Source organism: Drosophila virilis, unplaced genomic scaffold (assembly GCF_030788295.1).
Source record: "Drosophila virilis strain 15010-1051.87 unplaced genomic scaffold, Dvir_AGI_RSII-ME tig00001657, whole genome shotgun sequence".
Taxonomy (NCBI): Eukaryota; Metazoa; Arthropoda; class Insecta; order Diptera; family Drosophilidae; genus Drosophila; species Drosophila virilis.
Window position 1 is genome coordinate 752,284 of NW_027212852.1, and position 19,297 is coordinate 771,580.

Consider the following 19,297-nt stretch of genomic DNA (forward strand, 5'->3'; position numbering starts at 1 on the left):
CAGATTGTCCTGTATCCCGAGGTTTTCTCTATTGGCTTGTCCCCTTTCGGTAGAAGGATTATTTTCTGTCGCTTCCATCTCTTAGGGAATACACCGTCCTATAGACATCTAGTATATGTCTCAGCGAAGGCGTCACGTTTCGTTAGCATTGCTAACGCCTTATTTGGCGCCTTGTTTGGCACCCCATGAGGTGCTGGAGCCTTTTTGACGCCTAGTTTTTTGTTGCCGCTAACATGTCGTCTTCCGACACCTGCTGCACTAGCTCCGTGAGCGGTTGGCTACTTCCAGTCGTGGGTGTTGGGGGAACAGTGTCTCAACTATAGTGGCAGGTGCGGTAGGGCAGGTCACCTGGGTTTTTCCCTGGCTGCGGATCTTCTTCGTGACGATCTTGTATGCCGTGCCCCGCGGGTTAACATCGGCCTCTTCGCATATTTTCTGGAAGCAGCTGGATTTGCTTCGTTTAATGCTTCTCTTGAGGTCTCGCTTGGCTGCCCGCAGGAGTTACAGCCTAGATGCAAAGCCTGGGTGGCCTCGGGCACGCTGAGAGCGCCATCTAGCTCGCAGGCAGGCCTTCCTTAGGTCGCTGATTTGCTCATTCCACCAGTAGCAAGGTGCTCCTCTTCTGTTTGGCATCCTCCTGGGCATGGATAAGTCGCACGCGTCCGAGATGTTTTCCATGAGCTGCGGCGCCATGTCGTCTGCTAACTCCGTGGCCCAAGTCCATAGAGCATGACGTAAGGAATCCGTGTAGGTTTCCTCGTCTAGGCTGTTGTCTTTCATTTGGGGCCTGTTGTTTTGGGCTGCTGTTTTCTCCGTCCTCTCCCGTGGATCTCGAAATGCACTTCCTGGTGGTCGCTGAATGTGAATTCATTACTGACTTTCCATGTAGTTAGCCTATAAGGTGAGCTGCTGAGCAGGGTAAGGTCTATAATAGAGCCTCTACCGGCCTTGCAGTACGTGAGCCCCTGCCCGTCGTTTGCAAGGCTCAAGTCGAGCGCCGCGAACTTTTCTAGCAGGGTGGTCCCTTTCGCGTTAGTTTCCTTGCTTCCCCATTCCACGGCCCAGTCATTAAAGTGTCCGGCCTTGAAAAGAGGAGCTCTCTTGCGCGCGTCTTCCGATATTTCTTCTAGCATGGTCTGAAATTTCCGCAGTTTCCAGCTTGTGGGTGCGTAGCAACTGTAAACTCGCAGATTATTGCGACGTCCGCATTTCTCTCCCGTATTGATTGTGTCGGCAGGGCCTGAGCAGCCTCGCAGTGGTTGAGGTTCAGTTGTGTCCACTTCATTTTCTGTTGGCCATGGCGCTCCTAAACACGGGGCATCTGCCGCTGCCGGCAATGTGCTTGCAGTCGGGATTCCTTTCCTTACAGAGCATGCACTGTGGCTCTTGGTTGCAGTCCTTAGCCAGATGGTCCTTTCCTCCGCATCGTCGGCACAGATTCGATCTGTCTAGATCACTACAGTTTCTTGCAGATGTCCAAACTCGAGGCATCTGAAAGATCTCAATCCGTTCGCGGACTCTTGAGTTAACCCAGCCTACTTTCAGGAAACCTACTGAAAGGGCCTATTTCGCGCTTCCCACTTGCAATCTTATCGTCGCCGTCTGTGTTTGGCCCTACGCCTTTTAAAGGCTTATATTCTCAGGGGCTATGTCCAGTATTTGGATTTGACCCCTCAGCGGACGTGCATTTTCGCCTAACGTTTCGCCCACCAGGTTTCCAAATGCTATGGTATTCTCTCCCGAGTGGTTTGTGTCCTCCTTTTCCTTGTCACCGCTTTTCCGAGCTCGCCCAGTTGTTCGTCCGCTTTAACTTCCCTCAGTATCTCTGAATAGTTCGAGATGACTATAGCATCCGGTTGCGCCTTATTCTTGAGCAATCCCTTGCTGTTTTTCCTGGTTACCTCCTTCCTTTTTTGTAAGTGACCTCCTTCCACTTGTCGCCATCCACTTTGGGGCTCGGTGTCTCCTGCGCCGTTGATACGGTAGCGTGGCTACCGGCTGGTCCTCGGATTCGTTTTGTTTGTGGTGTCCGTGCTGTAGCTTGCTTCCGCTTGATGTCTATCGTCGTCCTGAACAACGGCGATGTTTGGGATGACAGGTGCGTTCTGATGATTTCCTTGGCTCCTTCGTCGTGCAGCTGGATTGCCGCTAGCTCGTAGAGCACACTGATGCTCGCTTGCGTCGCTTGCCATCTTCGAGCATGACTACCAGCTTTGAGATCTACTGCCCGAGTTCTCGTAGTGCTGAGCTGCTCTGGTTTGCCGACGTTGTTTCCCGTCCTGAGTTCGTCTCTGTCGGGGTGGCTGTTGGAACACCTAGTGGTGATCTCATGGTTGTCTTTGCAAGCAGTGAGGCCATGCGATGGTTGACACCCGCCTTCATAGGGTCGGGTGTTCACAGCCAGATCCGCGTTAATCAGGAGTATAACATCTGAACCTATACTACCAACTAAATGGGGACGATTCGAGGAGCGTGCTAGGAGATTTGCCATGAGACGGGGGCGGTAACAGCATTAGCCTAGCAGTCATTTCGGCCAGATTTTACTCCGCTTACTGAGATGCTAGAATACTGTCAGCCGTCAGCCCAGGGGTCGTTTTGTCGTGTAAGGTTGTCCAGAGCTTGCAACTGAAGTCGTTACTGGTCTCAGTTTTAGACGCCTTCTCGCATTAGCTAGGTGCGTCCCCTGGGTGCGCAGCGCCTACCAAGGGGATACCTGGCCACTGCCGGAGGTCACGAGTTGCTTTAATTGCCCAGGAACGGAATCGATCTTTTTGCCAAAGGAACCTCTCCGAGTAATTACATCCCCGTATCATTTCAGTCGCCTTGTACGTTAAGCAATTACAAGCTGTGGTAGTGTTCTGTGGGCCGCTTGCCACACGGCTGTGTGTGTGTGTGTATGTTTTTTTTTTTTTGCTTACGGCACGGAGGTGAAAATCTTCACCCACTCACGCACCACATTCCCCGCGCAAAGTATGGGTGGCCTATTTAAGTCAATATCGATTAGTCGTCGCTCCTTTTCGCATCGTCTCAGATCCCTCTGGATGCCTATATTTCTCCACTTGTCCTCTCCTTCCAGCATGAACGCAACCAGTCCCTCCGGTGGAGGTACAGAGCCCACTACCTCTCTGTACCTCGAGCATTGGTACAGCACGTGTTCCGGGTCTTCGTCCAGATTTGGGCAGTTCGGGCACTCTGGAGAGTGCTCATACCTATGGAATACTTCCTATACCCGCCGTGTCCAGTGAAAAACTGTGTTAGGTGGAAGTTCATTTCGCCATTCCGTCTCCTAATCCATTGCTCCAGATTGGCGATCAGTTGTGTGTGTGTGTGTGTGTGTGTGTGTGTGTGTGTGTGTGTACGTGTGTGTGTGTGTGTGTGTGTGTGTGTGTGTGTGGGTGTGTTTGTGTTGTTTTTTTTTGGATTCAGCTTATTTATGCTTAGTTATTTAGCTTTAGGTTATAGTTGTGGTATTGTTTAGGTAGCGTGGATTGCCTGCGAAACGGCCACGAAGCATTGCTTCACAAGCATGTTCTTACTACCTAAATATCCGCGGTTCTCCGTCTGCTGCCCTCAACTCTCCTGAGTTCTCGTATTACTTCTGCTGCGAAGGTGCTGGCAGCGCACCACTTTTGTGCGGTCCCTATCATGTTCGTGACCAGATTGTCCACCGTAATGGGTCTGCCCATGATGTCCTCCAATTCCTGTATGTTCGCTGCGAAACGTCCACACTCGAATATGACGTGATTGGCGTCCTCTATGATTCTTCTGCCGCACCAAGAATTCTCGTCTGTATTGTCGTGGCCGAATCGCTTTAAGTAGCTCCTGAAGCATCCGTGGCCTGAGAGGAGCTGCGTTAAATAAAAATTAGTATTGCCATACTTGCGATTTGTCCAGGCTTCCAAGTTTGGGATAAGCCTATGCGTCCAGCGTCCTTTAGATGCGCGAACCCAGCGTGCTTTCCATCGTGCTACGCTCTGCATCCTTGCCTCAGTGCGAATCGAGTTTGCTGTGTTGCTTCCATCGTGGGCTCTGTAGCAAACTACAGCTTCTGTTGCCAGTTCGTTTAGCGGGACCAGAATGCGCAGCTGACCCGTAGAGCGCTTTTGCGATATAAAGAGTGTACGCACCTGTAGCTGTATCTGTAGCTGGGAACAGCCATAGCTCTGCTCCAGATGGGGGACGCGTACATTATTACCGCTCCGTTTACGGTCATAAGGAGACGGCGTCTCTGCTGTGTCGGTCCCCGTGTGTTCAACATAATCCTGGATAGCGCTCGACAGGACTCTGCTGCTTTCTTGTGCACGTACTCCAAGTGCTCTTTGGACTACATTCTTGTGTCTAGCATGACACCCAGGTACTTTAGCGCCCTTGCTGATTCTATTGTCGCACTGCCGACTCTTATGTGCGCTGTTTCCACTCTTTTTCGACTGCTGACTAACACCGCTTCTGTTTTATGAGCAACCAGCTCGAGTCCAGCTGCTGCCAGCCATTGGTGCACACGGTCAATACTGTGGTTGCACGATTCCTCTACGTCCTTCAATTCCTTGCCGACGACTATAAGGGCCACGTCCTCCGCGTAGCCGATGATACTTGTATCGATCGGGAGTTCCAGTCGAAGGATGCCATCGTTCATGATGTTCCAGAGGAGGGGTCCTAGAATTCAGCCTTGGGGCACTCCAGCGGACACTTGATGTGTAGTGGGGCCATCTGCGGTGTCATATTGCAGCAGTCTTCCAGTGAAGTAGCTGCGTCTCCTGACGTCTCCTGAAGATAATATGAGACGCGGAACGTTGACAATGCATCCAAAATTTTGTCCCACCTGGGACGTTTTTAACATCCAGCTTATCCATCTCGATCCTTGGATGGCGTTTGTTGCTATGCCGACCACTTTCTCCAGAGCGTCTATTGTTGACTTTGCCTTGGTGAAACCAAATTGTCTTTGGGACAGGCCACCATTGTTGTCGACAGCTACCTGAAGCCTATTGCAGATTAGCTTCTCCAGCACTTTGCCTAACGTGTCCAGGAGGCAAATCGGCCTGTATGACGATGGGTCGTCGGGCGGCTAACCAGGAATAAAACCAGCGTTTGAAGTTTCCATATTGTGGGGAAAATTCTCTCCTTTAGGCACGGAGGCTACAACTCGCGCGAGGAGCAAGCGTTGTAGCATCCTCGAAAGGGTCGCCTGCATTTTGGCTGCTTTCTGGCTAACTTAATTTACGTGCGGTCGAAAACTAAGTCTGTTGTATAACATGACCCCCAAATACTTAATGGAAGCCATTGACTCAATACTAACGCTGTCTACCTGAAATCTTGCAAACTCGACTATTTTGAGGCTTGTGATGAGCACCGCCTCTGTTTTATGGCCTGCCAGCTCCAGGCTAGCGCCACGCATCCAGCTGGCCACGATCATTATAGCTGCATTTGCAGCCGCTTCCACGTCTGCTATTTCTTTGCCCGCGAATCCTATGATTCTGCATCCTTGGGGCAATTGCACTCTGAGCACCTCGTCGTACATTAAGTTCCACAGGAGTGGTCTCAGGACCCATCCCTGTGGGACCCCTGCTGACACCGTGTAACTCCTAGCACCGTCATCCGTATCATTCGGTCTAAGGCTTCCAGTATACCAGACCAGCTTGCTGAGCTGCTCTGGTTTGCCGACGTTGTTTCCCGTCCTGAGTTCGTCTCTGTCGGGGTGGCTGTTGGAACACCTAGTGGTGATCTCATGGTTGTCTTTGCAAGCAGTGAGGCCATGCGATGGTTGACACCCGCCTTCATAGGGTCGGGTGTTCACAGCCAGATCCGCGTTAATCAGGAGTATAACATCTGAACCTATACTACCAACTAAATGGGGACGCTTCGAGGAGCGTGCTAGGAGATTTGCCATGAGACGGGGGCGGTAACAGCATTAGCCTAGCAGTCATTGCGGCCAGATTTTACTCCGCTTACTGAGATGCTAGAATACTGTCAGCCGTCAGCCGAGGGGTCGTTTTGTCGTGTAAGGTTGTCCAGAGCTTGCAACTGAAGTCGTTACTGGTCTCAGTTTTAGACGCCTTCTCGCATTAGCTAGGTGCGTCCCCTGGGTGCGCAGCGCCTACCAAGGGGATACCTGGCCACTGCCGGAGGTCACGAGTTGCTTTAATTGCCCAGGAACGGAATCGATCTTTTTGCCAAAGGAACCTCTCCGAGTAATTACATCCCCGTATCATTTCAGTCGCCTTGTACGTTAAGCAATTACAAGCTGTGGTAGTGTTCTGTGGGCCGCTTGCCACACGGCTGTGTGTGTGTGTGTATGTTTTTTTTTTTTTTTGCTTACGGCACGGAGGTGAAAATCTTCACCCACTCACGCACCACATTCCCCGCGCAAAGTATGGGTGGCCTATTTAAGTCAATATCCATTAGTCGTCGCTCCTTTTCGCATCGTCTCAGATCCCTCTGGATGCCTATATTTCTCCACTTGTCCTCTCCTTCCAGCATGAACGCAACCAGTCCCTCCGGTGGAGGTACAGAGCCCACTACCTCTCTGTACCTCGAGCATTGGTACAGCACGTGTTCCGGGTCTTCGTCCAGATTTGGGCAGTTCGGGCACTCTGGAGAGTGCTCATACCTATGGAATACTTCCTATACCCGCCGTGTCCAGTGAAAAACTGTGTTAGGTGGAAGTTCATTTCGCCATTCCGTCTCCTAATCCATTGCTCCAGATTGGCGATCAGTTGTGTGTGTGTGTGTGTGTGTGTGTGTGTGTGTGTGTGTGTACGTGTGTGTGTGTGTGTGTGTGTGTGTGTGTGTGTGTGGGTGTGTTTGTGTTGTTTTTTTTTGGATTCAGCTTATTTATGCTTAGTTATTTAGCTTTAGGTTATAGTTGTGGTATTGTTTAGGTAGCGTGGATTGCCTGCGAAACGGCCACGAAGCATTGCTTCACAAGCATGTTCTTACTACCTAAATATCCGCGGTTCTCCGTCTGCTGCCCTCAACTCTCCTGAGTTCTCGTATTACTTCTGCTGCGAAGGTGCTGGCAGCGCACCACTTTTGTGCGGTCCCTATCATGTTCGTGACCAGATTGTCCACCGTAATGGGTCTGCCCATGATGTCCTCCAATTCCTGTATGTTCGCTGCGAAACGTCCACACTCGAATATGACGTGATTGGCGTCCTCTATGATTCTTCTGCCGCACCAAGAATTCTCGTCTGTATTGTCGTGGCCGAATCGCTTTAAGTAGCTCCTGAAGCATCCGTGGCCTGAGAGGAGCTGCGTTAAATAAAAATTAGTATTGCCATACTTGCGATTTGTCCAGGCTTCCAAGTTTGGGATAAGCCTATGCGTCCAGCGTCCTTTAGATGCGCGAACCCAGCGTGCTTTCCATCGTGCTACGCTCTGCATCCTTGCCTCAGTGCGAATCGAGTTTGCTGTGTTGCTTCCATCGTGGGCTCTGTAGCAAACTACAGCTTCTGTTGCCAGTTCGTTTAGCGGGACCAGAATGCGCAGCTGACCCGTAGAGCGCTTTTGCGATATAAAGAGTGTACGCACCTGTAGCTGTATCTGTAGCTGGGAACAGCCATAGCTCTGCTCCAGATGGGGGACGCGTACATTATTACCGCTCCGTTTACGGTCATAAGGAGACGGCGTCTCTGCTGTGTCGGTCCCCGTGTGTTCAACATAATCCTGGATAGCGCTCGACAGGACTCTGCTGCTTTCTTGTGCACGTACTCCAAGTGCTCTTTGGACTACATTCTTGTGTCTAGCATGACACCCAGGTACTTTAGCGCCCTTGCTGATTCTATTGTCGCACTGCCGACTCTTATGTGCGCTGTTTCCACTCTTTTTCGACTGCTGACTAACACCGCTTCTGTTTTATGAGCAACCAGCTCGAGTCCAGCTGCTGCCAGCCATTGGTGCACACGGTCAATACTGTGGTTGCACGATTCCTCTACGTCCTTCAATTCCTTGTCGACGACTATAAGGGCCACGTCCTCCGCGTAGCCGATGATACTTGTATCGATCGGGAGTTCCAGTCGAAGGATGCCATCGTTCATGATGTTCCAGAGGAGGGGTCCTAGAATTCAGCCTTGGGGCACTCCAGCGGACACTTGATGTGTAGTGGGGCCATCTGCGGTGTCATATTGCAGCAGTCTTCCAGTGAAGTAGCTGCGTCTCCTGACGTCTCCTGAAGATAATATGAGACGCGGAACGTTGACAATGCATCCAAAATTTTGTCCCACCTGGGACGTTTTTAACATCCAGCTTATCCATCTCGATCCTTGGATGGCGTTTGTTGCTATGCCGACCACTTTCTCCAGAGCGTCTATTGTTGACTTTGCCTTGGTGAAACCAAATTGTCTTTGGGACAGGCCACCATTGTTGTCGACAGCTACCTGAAGCCTATTGCAGATTAGCTTCTCCAGCACTTTGCCTAACGTGTCCAGGAGGCAAATCGGCCTGTATGACGATGGGTCGTCGGGCGGCTAACCAGGAATAAAACCAGCGTTTGAAGTTTCCATATTGTGGGGAAAATTCTCTCCTTTAGGCACGGAGGCTACAACTCGCGCGAGGAGCAAGCGTTGTAGCATCCTCGAAAGGGTCGCCTGCATTTTGGCTGCTTTCTGGCTAACTTAATTTACGTGCGGTCGAAAACTAAGTCTGTTGTATAACATGACCCCCAAATACTTAATGGAAGCCATTGACTCAATACTAACGCTGTCTACCTGAAATCTTGCAAACTCGACTATTTTGAGGCTTGTGATGAGCACCGCCTCTGTTTTATGGCCTGCCAGCTCCAGGCTAGCGCCACGCATCCAGCTGGCCACGATCATTATAGCTGCATTTGCAGCCGCTTCCACGTCTGCTATTTCTTTGCCCGCGAATCCTATGATTCTGCATCCTTGGGGCAATTGCACTCTGAGCACCTCGTCGTACATTAAGTTCCACAGGAGTGGTCTCAGGACCCATCCCTGTGGGACCCCTGCTGACACCGTGTAACTCCTAGCACCGTCATCCGTATCATTCGGTCTAAGGCTTCCAGTATACCAGACCAGCTTGCTGAGTTAAAGGCATTGCGGATGTCCAACGTAATCACCGCGCAATACTCCTTGTCTCCCCACCTCCATCTGGTTCCCTCTATTGCTTTAGCGGCAATATCTACCACCGCCTTAATTGGATCGACCGTAGACCTTGCCTTACGAAATCCATATTGCTGTTTGGACAGGGCCTCTTTCTCTTCGACGACACTAAGTAGTCGGTCATACACAATCCTCTCTAGTACCTTTCCCGCCGTGTCCAGTAGGCAGATTGGCTTGTATCCCGAGGTTTTCTCTATTGGCTTGTCCCCTTTCGGTAGAAGGATTATTTTCTGTCGCTTCCATCTCTTAGGGAATACACCGTCCTATAGACATCTAGTATATGTCTCAGCGAAGGCGTCACGTTTCGTTGGCATTGCTAACGCCTTATTTGGCGCCTTGTTTGGCACCCCATGAGGTGCTGGAGCCTTTTTGTCGCCTAGTTTTTTGTTGCCGCTAACATGTCGTCTTCCGACACCTGCTGCACTAGCTCCGTGCTCAGTGAGCGGTTGGCTACTTCCAGTCGTGGGTGTTGGGGGAAAAGTGTCTCAACTATAGTGGCAGGTGCGGTAGGGCAGGTCACCTGGGTTGTTCCCTAGCTGCGGATCTTCTTCGTGACGATCTTGTATGCCGTGCCCCGCGGGTTAACATCGGCCTCTTCGCATATTTTCTGGAAGCAGCTGGATTTGCTTCGTTTAATGCTTCTCTTGAGGTCTCGCTTGGCTGCCCGCAGGAGTTACAACCTAGATGCAAAGCCTGGGTGGCCTCGGGCACGCTGAGAGCGCCATCTAGCTCGCAGGCAGGCCTTCCTTAGGTCGCTGATTTGCTCATTCCACCAGTAGCAAGGTGCTCCTCTTCTGTTTGGCATCCTCCTGGGCATGGATAAGTCGCACGCGTCCGAGATATTTTCCATGAGCTGCGGCGCCATGTCGTCTGCTAACTCCGTGGCCCAAGTCCATTGAGCATGACGTAAGGAGTCCGTGTAGGTTTCCTCGTCTAGGCTGTTGTCTTTCATTTGGGGCCTGTTGTTTTGGGCTGCTGTTTTCTCCGTCCTCTCCCGTGGATCTCGAAATGCACTTCCTGGTGGTCGCTGAATGTGAATTCATTACTGACTTTCCATGTAGTTAGCCTATAAAGTGAGCTGCTGAGCAAGGTAGGGTCTATAATAGAGCCTCTACCGGCCTTGCAGTACGTGAGCCCCTGCCCGTCGTTTGCAAGGCTCAAGTCGAGCGCCGCGAACTTTTCTAGCAGGGTGGTCCCTCTCGCGTTAGTTTCCTTGCTTCCCCATTCCACGGCCCAGGCATTAAAGTGTCCGGCCTTGAAAAGAGGAGCTCTATTGCGCGTGTCTTCCGATATTTCTTCTAGCATGGTCTGAAATTTCCGCAGTTTCCAGCTTGCGGGTGCGTAGCAACTGTAAACTCGCAGATTATTGCGACGTCCGCATTTCTCTCCCGTATTGATTGTGTCGGCAGGGCCTGAGCAGCCTCGCAGTGGTTGAGGTTCAGTTGTGTCCACTTCATTTTCTGTTCGCCATGGCGCTCCTAAACACGGGGCATCTGCCGCTGCCGGCAATGTGCTTGCAGTCGGGACTCCTTTCCTTACAGAGCATGCACTGTGGCTCTTGTTTGCAGTCCTTAGCCAGATGGTCCTTTCCTCCGCATCGTCGGCACAGATTCGATCTGTCTAGATCACTACAGTTTCTTAGATGTCCAAACTCGAGGCATCTGAAAGATCTCGATCCGTTCGCGGAATCTTGAGTTAACCCAGCCTACTTTCAGGAAACCTACTGAAAGGGCCTACTTCGCGCTTCCCACTTGCAATCTTATCGTCGCCGTCTGTGTTTGGCCCTACGCCTTTTAAAGGCTGATATTCTCAGGGGCTATGTCCAGTATTTGGATTTGACCCCTCAGCGGACGTGCATTTTCGCCTAACGTTTCGCCCACCAGGTTTCCAAATGCTATGGTATTCTCTCCCGAGTGGTTTGTGTCCTCCTTTTCCTTGTCACCGCTTTTCCGAGCTCGCCCAGTTGTTCGTCCGCTTTAACTTTCCTCAGTATCTCTGAATAGTTCGAGATGACTATAGCATCCGGTTGCGCCTTATCCTTGAGCAATCCCTTGCTGTTTTTCCTGGTTACATCCTTCCTTTTTTGTAAGTGACCTCCTTCCACTTGTCGCCATCCACTTTGGGGCTCGGTGTCTCCTGCGCCGTTGATACGGTAGCGTGGCTACCGGCTGGTCCTCGGATTCGTTTTGTTTGTGGTGTCCGTGCTGTGACTTGCTTTCTCTTGACGTCTGTCGCCGTCCAGAACAATGGCGATGTTTGGGATGACTCCTTCGTCGTGCAGCTGGTTTGCCGCCAGCTAGTAGAGCAGTCTGATGCTCTCTATCGAGATGGAGCGTCGCTTGCCATTTTTGAGCATGACTATCAGCTTTGAGATCTCCTGCCCGAGTTCTCGTAGTGCTGAGCTGCTCTGGTTTGCCGGCATTGGTACAGCACCACTTCGTCCAGATTTGGGCAGTTCGGGTACTCTGGAGCGTCCTCATGCCTGAACCTATGGAAATACTTCCTATACCCGCCGTATCCAGTGAAAAACTGTGTTACGTGGAAGTTCATTTCGCCATTCCGTTTCCTAATCCATTGATCCAGATTAAGGATCAGTTTAAGTGTCCATCTCCCCTTGTTTGCCGTGTTCCATCTCGCCTGCCAAGTTGCCATTGCGTTGTTTGGGATGACTGCTGCGTCCTGATGATCACCTTGGCTCCTTCGTCCTGCAGCTGGATTGCCGCCAGCTCGTAGAGCACTCTGATGCTCTCTATCGACTCTCGCATTGGCTGGTGGATGGAGCCTTGCTTGCCATCTTCGAGCATGATTACCAGCTTTGATATCTCCTGCCCGAGTTCTCGAAGTGCTGAGCTGCTCTGGTTTGCCGTCGTTGGCTCCCGTCCTGAGTTCGTCTCTGTCGGGGCGGCTGTTGGAACACCTAGTGGTGATCTCGCCATTCTGCTGATCTTTGCAAAAGCATCACAGCTCTCCTTCATTTGTGGGGTCTCATTGGTACTAATTTTGTTTCTTGAGTCTTAACTTCTAAGCCGTTGTCCTTGGTCGTTGTACAGTCGCGTTTAGATCTCATGGTTGTCTTTGCAAGCAGTGAGGCCATGCGAGGGTTGACACCCGCCTTCATGGGGTCAGAGCCAGGTCCGCGTTAATCAGGAATATCACATCTGAACCTATACTACCAACTAAATGGCCAGATTTCACTCCGCTTACTGAGATACTAGAATACTGTCAGCCGTCAGCCCAGGGGTCGTCTTGTCGTGTAGGGTTGTCCAGAATTTGCAACCTAAGACGTACCTGGCCACTGCCGGAGGTCACGAGTTGCTTTAATTGCACAGGAACGAAATCGATCTGGCCATTGCCAGGTTAATGGCAGTCAGAATCTTTTCGCCTACTAGAGGGACCTCTCCAAGCAATAACATCCCCGTATTATTTCAGTCGCCTCGTACGACAAGCAATGATAAGCTGTGGTAGTATTCTGTGGGCCGCTTGCCACACGGCTGTGTATCTTTTATTTTTTTTTTGCTTACCGCACGGAGTTGAAAATCTTACTTATGGCCCGGGCCAACCGTATGCACGATTTGCTGACTCCGTCAGCACCTACGTACTAAACTCACCCCCCTCTCACACACCACATTCCCCGCGGGATCACCTCAAAGTGTTACTTCGCGGGGAAAGGTTGGCTATTTTAGGCAGTATCCATTAGTCGTCGCTGCCTTTTCGCATCGTCTCAGATCCCTCTGGATGCCCAATTTAAGCTGGCTTATATTTCTCCACTTGTCCTCTCCTCTAGATTTGGTCTTCGTCTAGATTTGGGCAGTTCGGGCACTCTGGAGAGTCCTCATGGCTGAGCCTATGCAGATACTTCCTGTACCCGCCGTGTCCAGTGAAAATCTATGTTAGGTGGTAGTTCATTTCGCCATTCCGTCTCCTAATCCATTGCTCCAGATTGGGGATCAGCTTATGTGTCTATCTCCCCGAGTTCGCCGTGTTCCATCTCTCCTGCCAGGTTGCCATTGATGTTGCTCTCTCCGACCGGATGACGTCCATTGAGACAGCGTCTCCCGTGGCTATTCGGGCCATGTAAATTTTCTCCATTTCCTTGGCCAGTATATCTACTGGCAGCATTCCTGCCAATACTGTGGCTACCTCGTCCGACACCGTCCGAAATCCAGAAATGGTGCGCAGAGCACTGCGCCTATAAGGGATTGACATCTTTCCTTAGAGGCCTTTCTGGCTTGCAACCGCGGAAGCCCATATCGTTGCAGCATAGAGGAGCACGGCTTTCTGTCTAACGTAATCTACGTGCGGTCGAAAGCTAAGCCTGTTGTCTAACATGACTCCCAGATACTTAATGCGAAGCCTTTGACTCAATACTAACGCAATACTAACCTGAAATCTGGCAAACTCGACTATTTTGCGGCTTGTGATGAGGACCGCATCTGTTTTATGGCCGCCAGCTCCAGGCTAGCACCACGCATCCAGTTGGCCTCGATCCTTATGGTTCTGCACCCTTGGGGCAATTGTACTCTAAGCAGCTCGTCGTACATTATGTTCCACAGGAGTGGTCCCAAGACCGACCCCTGTGGGACCCCTGCTGACACCGTGTAACTCCTAGCACCGTCATCCGTATCATAACTCAATACCCGATCGGACAGGCAATATCTACCACCGCCTTAATTGCATCGACCGTAGACATTGCCTGGCGAAATCCATATTGCTGATTGGACAGGGCCTCTTTCTCTTCGACGACACTAAGTAGTCGGTCATACACAATCCTTTTCAGTACCTTTCCTTTTTGGCACCCCTTCTGGCCCTGGAGCCTTTTTGTCGCCTAGTTTTTTGCTTGCCGCTAACACGTCGTCTGCCGACACCTGCTGCACTAGCTCCGTGCTCAGTGAGTGGTTGGCTACTTCCAGTCGACTGTGTTGGGGGAACAGTGTCTCAACTATAGTGGCAAGTGCGGTAGGGAAGGTCCCCTGGGTTGTTCCCTGGCTGCGGATCTTCTTCGTGACGACCTTGTATGCCGTTCCCCATGGGTTAACATCTGCCTCATCGCATATTTTCTGAAAGTAGGCAGGCCTTCCTTAGGTTGCTGATTTGCTCATTCCACCAGTAGCAAGGTGCTCCTCTTCTGTTTGGCATCCTCCTGGGCATAGATAAGTTGCACGCTTCCGAGATGTTTCCCATGAGCTGCCGGGCCATGTCGTCTGCTAACTCCGTGGCTCAACTCCATTGAGCATGACGTAGGAGTCCGTGTAGGTTTCCTCGTCTAGGCTGTTGTCCTTCCATTTAGCGCCTGTTGTTTTGGGCTGCTGTTTTCTCCGTCATCTCCCGTGGATCTCGAAATGCACTGCACGGTGATCGCTGAATGTGAATTCATTACTGACTTTCCATGTAGTTAGCCTATAAGGTGAGCTGCTGAGCAGGGTAAGGTCTATAATAGAGCCTCTACCGACCTTGCAGTACGTGAGCTCTTGCACTTCGTTTGCAAGGCCCAAGTCGAGCGACGCGAACTCTTCTAGCAGGGTGGTCCCTCTTAGTTAGTTAGTTAGTTTCCTTGCTTCCCCATTCCACGGCCTAGGCATTAAAGTCTCCGGATATAACGAGAGGAGCTCTATTGCGAGCGTCTTCTGATATTTCTTCCAGCATGATCTGAAATTGCCGCAGTTTCCAGCTTGGGGGTGCGTAGCAACTCTAAACGGTGATTCCAATAATTTTTTCTCTCACGAATCCGTCGTTTGCTGCTCTGACCTCCTGGACCGGTGATTTGAGAGACCATGGCCGCTTTTCACATTTACTTGCTACCCAGCCACATCCTGCGATAGGCTTGTGTGGCTCGCAGATTATTGCGACGTCCGTATTTCTCTCCCGTATTGATTGTGTCAGCAGGGCCTGAGCAGCCTCGCAGTGGTTGACGTTCAGCTGTGTCCACTTCATATTCTGTTGGCCAGGGCGCTCCTAAATACGGGGCATCTGCCGCTGCCGGCAATGTGTTTGCAGTCGGCATTCCTTTCCTTACGGAGCATGACTTGTGGCTCTTGCTTGCAGTCTTTAGCCAGATGGTCCTTTCCTCCGCATCGTCGGCACAGATTTGATCTGTCTAGATCACTTACAGTGTCTTGCTAGATGTCCAAACTCGAGGCATCTGAAACATCTGGTGATGTTAATCCGTTCGCGGATTCTTGAGTTAACCCAGCCTACTTTCAGAAAACCTACTGAAAGGGCCTTTTTCGCGCTTCCCGCTGGCAGTCTTATCGTCGCGGTCTGCGTTTGGCCGTACGCCTTTCAGAGGCTGATATTCTCAGAGGCTATGTCCCGTTTTTAGATTTGACCCCTCAACGGCTCACAAATATCCTCTCTGGTCGTGATTTTGCACTAAACGGTCACTCGGTGGGACAGCGTCAGGACCTTTGCATTTTCGACTAACGTTTCTTCCACCAGGTTTCCAAATGCTATGGTATTCTCTCTCGAGTGGTTAAGCTGGAGAAGTAGGTCTCCTTTTTGTGTCCCCCTTATCCTTGTCACCGCCCAGTTTTTCGTCCGCTTTAACTTTCCTCAGTATCCGGTGGTTTCGCCTACCAGGTTTCCAAACGCTACGGTATTCTCTCTCGAGTGGTTAAGCTGGAGAATAGGCCTCCTTCTTGTGTCCTCCTTATCCTTGTCACCGATGACTATAGCATCCGGTCACCCCTTTTCCTTAAGCAATCCCTTCTGTTTTTCCTGATGACCTCCTTCCTTTTCTTGTTACCTTATTCCACTTGTCGCCATCCGCTTTGGGGCTCGGTGTCTCCTGCGCCGTTGATACGGTAGCCTGGCTACCGGCTGGTCCTCGGATTCGTTTTGCTTGTGATGTCCGTGCTGTGGCTTGCTTCCGCTTGACATCTATCGTCGTCCTGAACAATGGCGATGTTTGGGATGACTGGTGCGTCCTGATGATCTCCTTGGCTCCTTCGTCCTGCAGCTGGATTGCCGCCAGCTCGTAGAGCACTCTGACGCTCTCTATCGACTCTCGCATTGGCTGGTGGATGGAGCCTTGCTTGCCATCTTCGAGCATGACTACCAGCTTTGATATCTCCTGCCCGAGTTCTCGTAGTGCTGAGCTGCTCTGGTTTGCCGTCGTTGGCTCCCGTCCTGAGTTCGTCTCTGTCGGGGCGGCTGTTGGAACACCTAGTGGTGATCTCGCCATTCTGCTGATCTTTGCAAAAGCATCACAGCTCTCCTTCATTTGTGGGGTTTCATTGGTACTAATTTTGTTGAGTCCTAACTTCTAAGTCGTTTTCCTTGGTCGCTGTACAGTCGCGTTTAGATCTTATGGTTGTCTTTGCAAGCAGTGAGGCCATGCGAGGGTTGACACCCGCCTTCATGGGATCAGAGCCACGTCCGCGTTAATCAGGAATATCACATCTGAACCTATACTACCAACTAAATGGCGACGATTCGAGGAGCGTGCTAGTAGATATGCCATGTTTTAACGGGATGGGGGCGGTAACAGCATTAACCTAGCAGTCATTTCGGCTAGATTTCACTCCGCTTACTGAGATGCTAGAATACTGTCAGCCGTCAGCCCAGGGGTCGTTTTGTCGTGTAAGGTTGTCCAGAGCTTGCAACTGAAGTCGTTACTGGTCTCAGTTTTAGACGCCTTCTCGCATTATCTACGTGCGTCCCCTGGGTGCGCAGCGCCTACCAAGGGGATACCTGGCCACTGCCGGAGGTCACGAGTTGCTTTAATTGCCCAGGAACGGAATCGATCTTTTTGCCAAAGGAACCTCTCCGAGTAATTACATCCCCGTATCATTTCAGTCGCCTCGTACGACAAGCAATGATAAGCTGTGGTAGTATTCTGTGGGCCGCTTGCCACACGGCTGTGTGTGTGTGTGTGTATATTTTATTTTTTTTTTTTGCTTACCGCACGGAGTTGAAAATCTTCGTAAGATACTTATGGCCCGGGCCAACCGTATGCACGATTTGCTGACTCCGTCAGACCCTACGTACTAAACTCACCCCCCTCTCACACACCACATTCCCCGCGGGATCACCACAAAGTGTTACTTCGCGGGGAAAGGTTGGCTATTTTAGGTAGTATCCATTAGTCGTCGCTCCTTTTCGCATCGTATCAGATCCCTCTGGATACCCAATTTGAGCTGGCTTATATTTCTCCACTTGTTCTCTCCTTCCACCATGAACGCTTCCAGTCCCTCCGGTGGAGGTACAGAGTTCACTACCTCTCTGTCCCTCGAGCATTGGTACAGCACTTGTTGCGGGTTTGTGATAGGTGGAAGTTTATTTCGCCACTCCGTCTCCTAAACCATTGCTCCATATTGGGGACCAGTTTATGTGTCCATCTCCCCTTGTTCGCCGTGTTCCATCTCGCCTGCCAAGTTGCCATTCATGATGCTCTCTCCGACCGGATGACGTCCATTGAGACAGCATTTCCCGTGGTTATTCGGGCCATATTAATATTCTCCATTTCCTTGGCCAGTATATCTACTGGCAGCATTCCTGCCAATACTGTGGCTACCTCGTTCGACACCGTCCGAAATCCAGAAATGGTGCGCAGAGCACTGAGCCTATAGGGGATTGACATCTTCCTTCGGAGGCCTTTCTGGCTTGCAACCGCTGAAACCCATATCGGTGCAGCATAGAACAGCACGGAGGCTACAACTCTCGCGAAGACCAGGCGTCTACCTGCTTTAGGTCCTCCTATGTTGGGTAACATCCACGAAAGGGCCGCCTGCAATTTGTCTGCTTTCTGGCTAACGTAATCTACGTGCAGTCGAAAGCTAAGCCTGTTGTATAACATGACCCCTAGATACTTAATGGAAGCCTTTGACTCAATACTAACGCTGTCTACCTGAAATCTAGCAAACTCGACTATTTTGCGGCTTGTGATGAGGACCGCCTCTGTTTTATGGCCTGCCAGCTCCAGGCTAGGGCCACGCATCCCGCTGGCCACGATCCTTATAGCTGCATTTGCAGCCGCTTCCACGTCTTCTTTTTTTTTTCCCACCACTACTAGAGCTAGGTAATCCGCAAATCCTATGACTATGCATCCCTGGGGCAATTGCACTCTGAGCACCTCGTCGTACATTATGTTCCACAGGAGTGGTCCCAGGACCGACCCCTGTGGGACCCCTGCTGAGACCGTGTAACTCCTAGCACCGTCATCCGTGTCATAACTCAATACCCGATCGGACAGGTAGTATGATATTATACGGAAAAGGGAGGACGGTATCCCTATTTGGTCTAAGGCTTCTAGTATACGAGACCAGCTTGCTGAGTTAAAGGCATTGCGGATGTCCAACGTAATCACCGCGCAATACTCCTTGTCTCCCCACCTCCATCTGGTTCCCTCTATTGCTTTAGCGGCAATATCTACCACCGCCTTAATTGCATCGACCGTAGACCTTGCCTTGCGAAATCCATATTGCTGTTTGGACAGGGCCTCTTTCTCTTCGATGACACTAAGTAGTCGGTCATACACAATCTTTTCCAGTACCTTTCCCGCCGTGTCCAGTAGGCAGATTGGCCTGTATCCCGAGGGTTCCTCTGTTGGCTTGTCCCCTTTCAATAGAAGGATTAGTTTCTGTCGCTTCCATCTCTTACACCGTCCTGTAGACATCTAGTATATGTCTCGCCGAAGGCGTCAGGTTTCCTTAGCATTGCTTACGCCTTATTTGGCGCTTTGTTTGGCACCCCATCTGGTCCTGGAGCCTTTTTCTCGCCTAGTTTTATGCTTGCCGCTAACACGTCGTCTGCCGACACCTGCTGCACTAGCTCCGTGCTCAGTGAGCGGTTGGTTACTTCCAGTCGTGTGTGTTGGAGGAACAGTATCTCAACTATAGTGGCAAGTGCGGTTGGACAGGTCACTTGGGTTGTTCCCTGGCTGCGGTTAATGCTTCTCTTGAGGTCTCGCTTGGCTGCCCGCAGGAGCTTCAGCCTAGATGCTAAGTCTGGGTGGCCTCGGGCACGCTGAGAGCGTCTTCTAGCGCGCAGGCAGGCCTTCCTAGGGTCGCTGATTTGCTCATTCCACCAGTAGCAAGGTGCTCCTCTTCTGTTTGGCATCCTCCTGGGCATGAATAAGTCGCACGCGTCCGAGATATTTCCCATGAGCTGCCGCGCCATGTCATCTGCTAACTCCGTGGCCCAAGTCCATTGAGCTTGACGTAAGGAGTCCGTGTTGGTTTCCTCGT

At 51.1% G+C, this 19,297-nt stretch overlaps 2 protein-coding genes across 2 annotated transcripts; both read right to left on the reverse strand.

The window, feature by feature from the left end:
• Positions 1-11,474: 11,474 nt before the first annotated feature.
• Positions 11,475-12,049, reverse strand: LOC138911606 (uncharacterized). The gene is made up of 2 exons (XM_070210983.1): positions 11,804-12,049; positions 11,475-11,750 (listed from the first exon to the last, which is right to left on the reverse strand). The coding sequence occupies exons 1-2, from the start codon at positions 12,047-12,049 to the stop codon at positions 11,475-11,477; spliced, it is 522 nt and encodes a 173-aa protein (XP_070067084.1).
• A 1,024-nt stretch (positions 12,050-13,073) lies between these two features.
• LOC138911607 (uncharacterized) lies at positions 13,074-13,654 on the reverse strand. The gene is made up of 2 exons (XM_070210984.1): positions 13,542-13,654; positions 13,074-13,302 (listed from the first exon to the last, which is right to left on the reverse strand). Exons 1-2 carry the CDS (start codon positions 13,652-13,654, stop codon positions 13,074-13,076), a joined length of 342 nt encoding a protein of 113 aa, XP_070067085.1.
• Positions 13,655-19,297: the final 5,643 nt, after the last annotated feature.

What these genes read in the sequence shown, in the direction of transcription:
- LOC138911606 (XM_070210983.1), bottom strand. Translation starts at nt 12,049, where the DNA reads ATGGCGAGATCACCACTAGGTGTTCCAACAGCCGCCCCGACAGAGACG. An exon ending in TGCAGGACGAAGGAGCCAAG is followed by an intron (nt 11,751 to 11,803) that starts GTGATCATCAGG and finishes GCAACTTGGCAG; the next exon opens with GCGAGATGGAACACGGCAAA.
- LOC138911607 (XM_070210984.1), bottom strand. Translation starts at nt 13,654, where the DNA reads ATGTACGACGAGCTGCTTAGAGTACAATTGCCCCAAGGGTGCAGAACC. An exon ending in GCGGCCATAAAACAGATGCG is followed by an intron (nt 13,303 to 13,541) that starts GTCCTCATCACA and finishes AATCCCTTATAG; the next exon opens with GCGCAGTGCTCTGCGCACCA.